This window comes from Prunus dulcis, chromosome 1 (assembly GCF_902201215.1).
Source record: "Prunus dulcis chromosome 1, ALMONDv2, whole genome shotgun sequence".
Taxonomy (NCBI): Eukaryota; Viridiplantae; Streptophyta; class Magnoliopsida; order Rosales; family Rosaceae; genus Prunus; species Prunus dulcis.
The window spans coordinates 35,750,671-35,761,942 of NC_047650.1; the positions used below are offsets into that span (position 1 = coordinate 35,750,671).

The following is an 11,272-nucleotide window of genomic DNA, read 5'->3' on the forward strand; positions in this document are numbered from 1 at the left end:
ATCAAATCCAAAATATATGCTGATCTTTGATTAGACTATAAAATCAACAAGCTTCAAGAACACCGATCGATGATATGTCATTTTATTTAACACATAATATATGGAAAATGATGTAGAACAGATGACAAATTTTATAGCGGTTGAGCTAGAAAAAGGACGTAGTGGGAATTTGCAGATTTGTTGTCCGAGCTCCGATTAGGACGCAAAATACCATTTCGGAAAGGGAACGACGCCACGAGTCTAACTCACAGCTTTGCTGTGACGTACGATGGATTTTGGCATTCTGAGGTTGTTTGGCCTTCCAAAACTGCAGTCAAAGTTTGGTAGTTAATTTTTCCAATAAATTCTGTTTTGGACAGTTTCGGAGTTACGTAGTTAAATCTCCGAATTAATTCTGTTTTTTCAGTTTTTATGTAATTACTCCTCTAGCAGTTGCAGGGTTGAGGGTTGTTGAGAGTTGTGTATTTAGACAGATTTGTCTAACGTTTTTGATTAACTCAGTTTTTAATAATATTATTCTAAGAGAATTTCTCTTAATTTCTGGTGGAATCCAGTTTTCTTGTTACTCAAGGTTTCACTTGAGACCTTTGTTGCTTGTGCTGCGTCAGAAAACATTTTTAAAATTAAAATGATATTCACACGCTCAAAATTTTCATCATACTCTCTCTAAAACAAAAATAAAAACATATTTCTAAATTGGTTATTAGTAGGCGCTTTAATAGAAGAACCATTTTTTGCGTGCTTTTAATTAAGTTACGTGTTTGAATGTGATCCATGGACGAGTAAATAAGGGCCAAATATTAATTCAAGCTAGCAATGTTGAGAGTGATATAAGTTTTGGAATGTTCGTTTTGTAATTGGAACTATATGATTGATCCTATAGGCTATACCTATAGCTAGAGGGTGGCACTGTCTGAAGTGGCACTGGCCCATTGAATTACTATCAGTTGTCGACAGATCACAGATAAAGCAAAAGCCCAGCTAGGAACAGCTAAACCTAATTCGTGCTCGACCTAAAAAAGCTAAAACCTATTTTGTGTCAATTTTTCGACCACAAAATGATACGCATGCAGCTAGCAATCTTATGGAGGATCTAAGATCATCATGTTCAAAATTTCAACCCAAATGTTTGATGTGATATCAAAGTTTTCTGTGTGGAGTGGTCTCGCAGCTTTCTTGTTCTCTCTCTAAGACTAAACTACTTTAGAAAAATAATTACCCAAAGTTTGACTTCTTACTAAAGCCCAGATTTGATGCGAAAAGGTCCGGTTTTGGTTTTGAACCCATTACATTGGAACCACAGACAAGGAATATTCCACAAAATGTTCCTTTGTGCCCAAACGGGAAGAGAGAGAATGAAAGGTGGTAAGATACTAGGATGCATCGTAATAATACTAATGATATGCTTACTAATAATAATTAAGTTAAGTGGAATTGAATTTTAATTAGTTTTTCCATTACGAGTCGTATCCTTTTTGTAATTAATGGATATATATATATATATATATATATATCATCTTGGTTTCTTTTTTAATAAGTGAAAAATGAGATATGAGTACTTGAGACATCTTTCAACATTGAGAAGATAAATGCCACTAAATTAAGAGTTAGTTAATGTAAAATATCATCTTAGTTCAACATTTAAGTTTAGTGTTTGATCATGAATTCGGGTGTTGGTATCGAGTTTTATTTGAGTGCGAGTGAGTTTAGGTTGAGCTTGGTTTGCGCCTGAAGCCTCAACCAGAACTCAGATCCAGTTTGATCAAGTTTACAATTTCTGTTTGAGCATAATCTTGACGATGTTTCAAAAGGGTTGTGACAGTCTACCATTTTGTCCTTATCGCCTTCCCAAAAAAGAATATCGATCAACTAAGAGCATTTCTAATCGATGTGTCAAAAGTACCAGCATAGACATTTAACGGCTAGAAATAGCATTTCACATCACTCCAACCGATGTGTCAAAGCTGATGTGGAATGAAGGCTAGAGGTTGAGATGTTATTTTTGACATCCCAAAAGCAAGATTTCAAATGAATATTTTATTATTTTTAAAAGATAGTTGGCTGTTACTTTCATTTATTATTTTTATTTATTTATTATTTTCTTCTTTATCTTAAATGATTTGACTGTTATAATAATTATTTATTTGACATATCTGGTGGAGTGTAAAACTGTATAAATGTCAAATTGCCACATCAGCCATCAAATTTAAATTTGATGTTTGGTATTTGACATCTCCCTTGGAGATGCTCTAAGGAAAGAAAGAGTCTAGAAAGACTAGACCACATATTTACTTCATACTTTCAGAATTTGTAAATTGTTCTAGAAAACATTTACTTCATTAAATTGTTCTAAAAAATTATTCTTGCCGGCCTTGTCCTCACTCCTCACCTTTCACAGTCAACCACCGCCCTTTCACTATTTTCCAGTGGTAATTTATTTTTTCAATTAGTCAAAATAATATACATCACGTATATAATTTTAATCAATCAATTGTAATCAAAGAAGAAAACCATAATATAATTTCAATCAATCAATTGTAATTAAAAAAAAAAAAGCCATATAATTTAGAGATATTTAGTGATATACCCATTTCTAGCACTAATATTATAAATAAATTCTACACAATTGAATTCCTATAAACAAACCCAAAAAAAACCCAAAAAATGATAGCTAGCCTTATTGAATTTAATATTGATTATTAAATTACTTTGATGCCCTTTGAGTGCTTTGGGTATTTTTATGAGATTTTGGGGTTGGGCTTGTTTTAAGAAATTGATGGCAGTTTTGTAATTTATAAGAAGTTAAAAGCTTTTTTGTGATGTTGTAAATGGGCTTTGGGTGTGTTTCTAAAGTCCATTTTATATAGGGTATTTTTATAATTTGGGTCCCCATATTGGGTATAATAGTGAATCTCCCTATAATTTATAGACTGCATATGGGAAGCCACACAAGGCATTAGTTCAATATGGTTTCCTCAAGCTCTCATTCATTACTTTCTCTAATTACTCTACTAATCATCACCATTAACCTAAACACTCAATTAATCTTTGCTCAGCCACGTTACCTGTCCAAGTTTTGTTTTCCCAAACGAAGGCAACTACACCACCAACAGCACTTACCGCACAAACCTCAACAGCCTTCTCTCCACTTCTCTCCTCTCCAACGGTAACGGAAATCGGGCTCTGTACAGGAGACATTAACCTCGATGCTTGCGGTAGTTGCCTCAGTAACTCTACAATCTTCATCGCACAAGCTTGCCCTAACCAAAAGGTGGCAGTTCTATGGCGGGAGGTTTGCATGCTACGCTACTCAAACCGCTCCATACGTGGCTTCATGGAAGCCGGTGCGATTTTCTATACCACGAGCTCCGGCAACGTGTCGTCATCTGACGTCGGAAGGTTCAACCGGCAGCTCATGACTCTGCTGGAAAGATTGAGAGGTGAAGCAGCGGCTGGTGGTGATCTTGTTAAGTTTGCAGTTGGAAACGTTTCGATTTGCAGTTGAAAACGTTTCGAAAAATAATGTTATTTCTCAGACGATATATGGACTTGCTCAGTGTACACCAGATTTGACTGAGCTCGACTGCAACAATTGCTTAGTATCAATTGCTGGTGACATCCCACAGTGCTGTTATGGGAAGCTTGGTGGGAGACTTGGTACACCCAGCTGTTATATATATAAATATATCAGCCCACTTCTACATTGGGATATATAACTTCAGGCTTTGCAATTCGACTTTGCCTCCATTAGAGTTGCCACAAATAACTTTTCTGAAGAAAATAAGCTCGGATGGGGTGGATTTGGTGATGTTTACAGGGTATAATGACACAAATGTTTTGAGCAAAAAATTTATAAATTATATATATGTGCCTAAATGAGAAACAGTATTGAAGTTAATTTTCAGATTAATCGCTTGAATGCAGGGGACGCTTCTCAGTGGAGAAGATATAGCAGTGAAAAGACTATCTACGGATTCTGCACTAGGAGATTTGGAATTTAAAAATGAGGTCTTGTTAGTGGCCAGGCTACAACACCGCAATTTAGTTAGGCTCCTTGGTTTTTGCCTGGAAGGAAATGAAAGGCTTCTTGTCTATGAGTTTGTCCCTAAAGCAAGTCTCGATCAATTCATATTTGGTATGACTGAATTCTAGTTTATTTCAATAATGCATTTCAGAAAAGTTCATTTGTGTGGCTACATTTTACAGATTACTAATTTTTCTTGAATATGTAGATACAATCAAGTGCGCTAATTTGGATTGGGAGAGTCGCTACAAAATCATACTAGGAATTGGACGGGGGCTCCTTTTCCTTCACGAAGATTCTCGTTTTAGAATTATTCACCGTGATTTAAAAACTAGCAACATTTTGTTAGATGCAGAAATGAATGCAAAAATTTCGGATTTTGGCATGACAAAGTTGTTTATGCTTGATCAAAGACAAGGCGAGACCATTCGAATTGTGGGGACCTAGTAAGTATACTAAACTAGGCTAACTTCTGAGCATAACCATGCAAAGTTTTAATCCAAGTAAAATAAAGCTTATGATAGGCTTTGTTGACATGCAGTGGATATATGGCTCCTGAATATGGATACTTTTCTGATAAGTCCAATGTTTATAGCTTTGGTGTACTAGTTTTGGAGATAATAAGTGGACAAAAAATGTGTTCTTCCCGCCATGAAGAGAATGAGGATCTTCTAAGCTATGTAAGTAAAGAAACATTCGGACCGATTTACACGAAAGAATGAAGTAAAACTAGTCTCTAATATTGTGTTTATTCGCATTCACAAATCATGCAGGCATGGAAAAATTGGAAGGAAGGGACAGCTTCAAATCTAATAGATCCCACCTTGAGAACTGGTTCAAGAACTGATGCATCCAAATTGGATTGTTATGTGTGCAACAAACTATGGCTGCAAGGCCAACTATGGCTTCAGTTATTCTCATGCTTACTAGCAGCTCTCTCAGTCTCCCAGTACCCTCACAGCCACCCTTTTTTATGATCGAATTGGAGATGTCTGGTGTGGTAGGATGAGATCAGTCCAAGAGCAACTCTGTCCAACAATCGGTTAATGAGGCCTCATCAATTACTGAACTGTCTCCTCGCTAGTGAGTGGATAAGAAGAAGCAAGTGATAAAATCTACAAAACTAAAGAAAAATGATTGCCCAAATTGTGATTTCTTACTAAAGCCCAAATTCAATGAGAAAAGGTCCAGTATTGATATGAACCCATTACACACAGAAAAGTGTAGGACTAAGGCGAAACAGAATAGCCCACAAAAATGTGCAAAGAATGAAAATTTGAACTTGAAATCTCTTTCAACGTTAGTTGACATGGATAACATTTTATTCAATACATAACTTTAGGGTTTTCAAAGTTTAGTGTTTGGTCATGAATTTGAGTGTTGGTATTAAATTTTATATGAATGCAAGTGAGTTTAGGTTGAGCTTGGTTTTGCTTGAACCCTCAACGAGAACTCGACAAGATAGTTTGATGAAGTTGACAATTTATGAACCCAAACTCAATTAAACTCTCTCTAACTTGTGCATGCATGTTCAAATTTGAGTATTTTCTGTTTGAGCATACTACTTTCTATATAATCTTGACGATGGTTCAAAGGGACAGTCTACCATTTTGTCCTTATCGCCTTCCTAAAAAAGAGTATTCAGTCATTAAACCTGGATCAACTAAAAGTTTTATCCCAAAATCGTTTATTTTGTCTACTTAACTAAAGATTGTGTTGAATTCAAAATATGTTTATATATATATATATATACAGAAACAAACATATTATAATTTCTCATAGATCAACATCATCTTGAGCAATTATCAGGACAGTTGACCGTATCTCCTCCTCCAAAAAATGCATGAAGTTTCCTGGAATGATTAACTTATATACTTGAAAATGATATTTGTTGTCCATGCTTTACATTTGGCGTTTAAACCAGTCAGTTTTTGATTGGCTGTCTTTCCTATTAAATTAGCACGACAAATTAAAATATATATTTTTTTAGTACAAGACTCTATAGGGAATGAGAATTTCTCACACACACACAACTACGATGTCTTATAAATTCGAATTTGAGACCTCTCGTCTGCAAGTTAATGGTCATTTTTTATTGGGTTAATCCCGTTGGCAAATTAGAATATTTTAATTGCATTTATAAATTGTTCACTTTCTTTAACAAAACCATCAACACCTTCCGCGCATGTATGGAACCTCCAGCTTCCTAAAGTCGTTTTCTTTCAACAAAAAAGAATCCCCGTTTTTTTTTTGTGGACCAAGTTCACACGTCGACAACGTAAGCACTTGGGTGTGGTCAACAAGGGCGGTGAAACCTTAAAAATTATTCTTGCCGGCCTTGTCCTCACTTCTTCTCACCCTCCACTCAACCACAGCCGCCCTTTCACTATTTCATTGGTAATTTACTTGTTTAACGTATTCAATTAGTCAAATTGATATACATCATGTATATAATTTTAATCAATTAGCTCTCATTCATTACTTTCTCCAATTATTCTACTAATTACCTCCATTAACCTAATCACTCAATTCGTGGTTGCTCAGCCACGTTAACTGTCCAAGTTCTGTTTTCCCAACAAAGGCAACTTACCACACAAATCCACTTCCCTCCTCTCCAACCGTAACGGCCACGGCTTCTACAGCTCCTCCTCCGCCCAAAAAGACGTCGAAAGAGTCTATGCAATCGGGCTCACCCCGATTCTTGCGGTAGTTGCCTCTGGTGATGTGCCCACCTCCAATCCTGAATATCTTAAGTGGTTTGATGTCATCAACTCATCGTCAGCTACCTGAATCATCTCCACCATTACTGTTGGTTGTGCTTCTTCTCGCGACATTTGAACTTGTCTCTTCAGACTCACTTTTTTTTTTTTTTCATGGGTGACTAACTGTTATAAAAACAAATCCAGCGGGTCTTAGAGACCCCCATCACGTCGTCAGCTAATAAGGTGCCAATCCAAGCTGGAGCAGAGTCAAGAGGGCATACACCCAGTTCACCATTGTAGCTCGCCTTGGCTAGACTGTCAGCCACGCAGTTCTGTTCACGGTAAACATGATTTTTACACCACAATTTCCAACTTTTCTACAAACTTTCTGCAGTCTGAGAGCACTCCAGCAAGAGGGTCTTCAGACTCACTTCGCTCAAGCTTCGGTTTGGTATAGATGATAGAATTTAGGATTAATTGTAGCAATGGTCTTAAACTATACCCTTAGTTATATTTTGGTCCAAAAATAGCTGCAGAGGTCCCCCAATTATGTATGGTGTTGCATTACTAGTCCTTTCCGTTAAGTCTGTCTATTTTTCCGTTAAATCTATGGGTAAACTTGGAAATTCATTCCAAATATTTATAAAAAGGGTAAATTGCGAGAATGGTCCTCAAACTTGTATGCGGTGTACATTTTGGTCCTTAAATTAAATTATTAGTCCAAATGGTACATAAACTCTATGTTAATCGCCCATTTGATCCAACCGTTACATTTTCTGTTAAATGTAACCAAATTTTAGGGGTAAATACGACTTTTCATAATTAACAAATAAAATAGGGTTAAAATAAATACAAAATTAGAAAATAATTGAAGAAAAAGAGAGGAAAAAATCATGAGGCCCAAACCCCATCCCTTCGATTTCTTCTCCCATATTCCAATTACTGAGTTTTTATTTTAACGTACGAAATGACCAATTTGCCCTCATATTTAACAGCAATATTGACAGAATGTAACGGTTGGATCAAATGGGCGATTAACATAGAGTTTATGTACCATTTGGACTAATAATTTAATTTAGGGACCAAAATGTACACCGCATACAAGTTTGAGGACTATTCTCGCAATTTACCCTTATAAAAATGAAATAATAAAAAGTAAATAAATAAGGGTTATTTGTAGAAATGGTCTCTCAACTATACTCGGAGTTACATTTTGGTCACTCAACTCCAAAAATAGTTACAGAGAGGTCAATCAATTAGGTGTTGTGTTGCACCATTAGTCCATACTGTCAAGTCTCTCTAACAGTAGGGATTAATGGTGCAACACAACACCTAATTGAGTGACCTCTGTAACTATTTTTGTAGTTGACTAAAATGGAACTCCGAGTATAATTGAGGGACCATTGCTACAAATAACCCTAGAATTTAAAAGTTGTTTTCTTTTTTAATACAACCAATTTTTATTCTTGACGTACAATCCAAACATATCAGGCAGCGTGAACTCTATGACAAGAAAAGCTCACAAATCATCGTCCATGTGTTTAAATCTCTCTTAAACCAAAAAAACTTCATCCGGTCCTCTTCTCCGTCCTAGCACTTACAATACATGAACAAATAATACTATTGGGTATATTGAAAATATAAAACTGAGACACCCAATTCGTGTGGGCAGATGTTTGAAATCCAGACACTCAATGAATATGTGTATAAACCCCTTCCTCCAATCACTCGCGTTAAAAAAAATCAACCGTAAGAATTAGAAATTATTATAAAGTGGTTTTTTTTTTTGGTTGAAAAATATTTCTATAAAATGGGAACAGAAAAATGAATTTGTATATTCAGGATCTGAAAATGTGACTCATAGCTTAGTTAAAAATGAAGCTTGAATGCAGCAATGATTCTGAGAATATACCTTTTCACATTTTAGTCTCCGGAATTTTAATAATATTTGATGTCGTACTCTAAGTGACACATTTGTCATTTCCGTAAACGCAACGAGATGGCTTAAATTATTCTTGTGAATATGGTGGCCTTCTTTGGCAAGGCAAACAAAGTAATTTTTATATAGCGCGTCAATTTTCTATTATAAGAAATATTGTAAACAAGCATTGGTGGCGATTATTATTTTAAACTTGGCGTGTCAAACGAGATTGCTAAGAAATTCTATATTATAGGTGCCCACCTCATTGTCGCATGATCTTTTAAAATTTTGGCTTGATTTTTATTTTATTTTTAATACAGCACTTTCAAAATACGAGGATTCGGACTTGTAAATGTCCTTTTTTAATGTGCTAGAATTCGTTGGCATTTTGGCTTCGCTATTAATAAATAAATAACACATCCCTTTTACATAAAATTTTTACAACACATAATAAGTAAATAACACGTCCCTTTTACATAAATTTTTACAAAACTGGGACATAACATTTAAAAACTCAGATTATGAAACACTCTTAACTGCTTTTTAAAGCAGTTTTATTGAAAGCAAAACAAAAACAAACTAGCCCATATTGTCACGGCTTCCTGCAACACAAACCTGAACAGAAACCATGAAATACTATCTTGTCCAACACAAAATTCACCAACTTGAAACCCATTTCCACGAACTCCATCCGGTTCTCAGCAAACTACAAAGTGGTCACGGAAAACACAGTCAGCAAATCGATCACACTCATGATCAGTAGTACGTAATACCAAAAACAAAACAACGAAAAAACCCCTAAATTCATTATTTGCTTTTTTTTTCTTTTCCAGACTTGAATTTGCTTGATTTTTATTCTGAGCATGCCACGTCATTTAGAAATAATCCAAACACGAAAAACAAGAAACCACATAGTTTTCCCTAGCTGCCTTCTTCTCCATTTTAGCATTCTCTCAAAACCAAGAGGAACCTCTTCTCCTTTCAATCACGCTTTTCCCTTTCCTTTTCTCCAAAAAGCCAACAGCTTTCGTCTCCCGGCCATCTCTCTCTCTATTTATCTAATTCTACAATCCGGACAGAATTCTTTTAATTTTTGCTGATATAAGTCCTGATCTGATACGCGTGGCTACTTCCGTGGAGGAAAATAGGAGAAAACAAGGTCTTTTACAAGGGACTTACATGAAACTTCCTTAATTGAAAGATGAACAAATTATACGTTTTAAGAGAATGCTAAAATGAAGAAGAAAGAGCTGCCAAGGGAAAAATATGTGGTTTTATGTTTTTAGCTTTCGGATGATGTTTAAATGATGTGCCATGCATGCTCTGAAGAAAGTCAAGCAGATCCAAGCTAGAAAAAACCAAGTACAGGATCCGCGTCCTATTTTGTAAGGCTACATATCCAACCTTAAAGAGGTGAACACAGATCCACATATCCATGGGGAATTGGCTTGAACCTCTATGTACTAAAATATATATATTAGAGAGAGATGATACCGATCATTTACCTCATGAGTATACCCGTGTAGAGTGTGAGAAACGCCCAATACCCCTGCAATTCACAAATCATGACATTAGGAAAATTTATTGATATTGCACACACACACACACACACACATATATATATCAATACAAGCTGACAACTGAGGGATCATTTACCTCATGATGATGCTTTTTGGGGGGATCGTTTCTGCCTCCGCCACCAGTTTTCCATTTTCTAGAAGAAAGGTGACTCGTCCGTTGGTATTGAAATACTGTGCTGAAAGGACCGTCGTGGTCCTCGTACCATTAGCAGTTGCGATGACATGAACGGTTCTGGGAACACCAGTATAAGAACTATGATCTAGGAATTTCTTAGCTCTTATCAAATTGCGACCCGCAGGTGGCATCTTAGCAACTAGCCTTCCCACCGAGACATCACCTCTCTCGACCTCTCTTATTTCAACCTCCACCGCTGTATTGTTTTTAATCTCGGTCATCCGAGCAAACAAATCAAAAAAGTTCTTCATTGATTAACTATTCCACCACAACCCACAGGCTCTGCTCCCTAAGGCTCTTTAACCGCTATATATTGCCTAAGGTCAGCCACACTGATAAAATAAGTTGGGGTCAAAAAAAGACAAGATCAACCTACTAATATTATAAGGGTGGGCATTGGAACTTCAGAACCGATCAACCGGATTGAACTGGGCCGAAGGAGATTTAAATACTAAAATATAAAAAATGCCGAGTTCACCAACTAAATTAACTTAGGTTGAATACCAAATTGAACCGGTCCGATTTCAGTCCCAATTTTTGTGATGAATCTGCAGGTCGGTACCAAACCAGACCAGTTGCGTGAGATATTATTTTTTGGATACTGTTTGGGAAGGATGCATTTCTACTTTATACAAATCACGTTTTGACACATGTAAAAATAATTCTAAAAAACATAAAAGAAAAAATCTCTACACATGTCAATTTGTAATTAGCAGAAAAGTAAGAATTCCTACTTCCTACAAAAAGTATTTTCTTATTTGTTTTAAATATTCAAGCACAATTAGCCTAAAATGTATCAACCTAATACCCAATCCTCAAGCCCAAACCTCTCTCTCTCTCTCTCTCTCTCTCTCTCTCTCTCTCTCTCTT

The 11,272-nt window shown here is 36.0% G+C and overlaps 1 protein-coding gene and 2 long non-coding RNA genes across 3 annotated transcripts; 2 read left to right on the forward strand and 1 right to left on the reverse strand.

Annotated features, from left to right (window-relative positions):
• The first annotated feature begins 268 nt into the window (after positions 1–268).
• Positions 269–5,033, forward strand: LOC117619059 (cysteine-rich receptor-like protein kinase 29). The gene is given in 9 exon segments (XM_034348884.1): positions 269–323; positions 3,057–3,487; positions 3,537–3,665; positions 3,723–3,818; positions 3,925–4,135; positions 4,233–4,470; positions 4,566–4,704; positions 4,798–4,867; positions 4,870–5,033. Coding segments are annotated over 9 exon segments (1,533 nt in total).
• A 1,599-nt stretch (positions 5,034–6,632) lies between these two features.
• LOC117616309 lies at positions 6,633–7,300 on the forward strand. Its single transcript, XR_004584123.1, has 2 exons — positions 6,633–6,836; positions 6,931–7,300. It is a non-coding gene; the product is annotated as an uncharacterized LOC117616309 (long non-coding RNA).
• Positions 7,301–9,100: 1,800 nt separating this feature from the next.
• Positions 9,101–10,963, reverse strand: LOC117616031. The gene is made up of 3 exons (XR_004584098.1): positions 10,304–10,963; positions 10,153–10,196; positions 9,101–9,353 (listed from the first exon to the last, which is right to left on the reverse strand). It is a non-coding gene; the product is annotated as an uncharacterized LOC117616031 (long non-coding RNA).
• Positions 10,964–11,272: the final 309 nt, after the last annotated feature.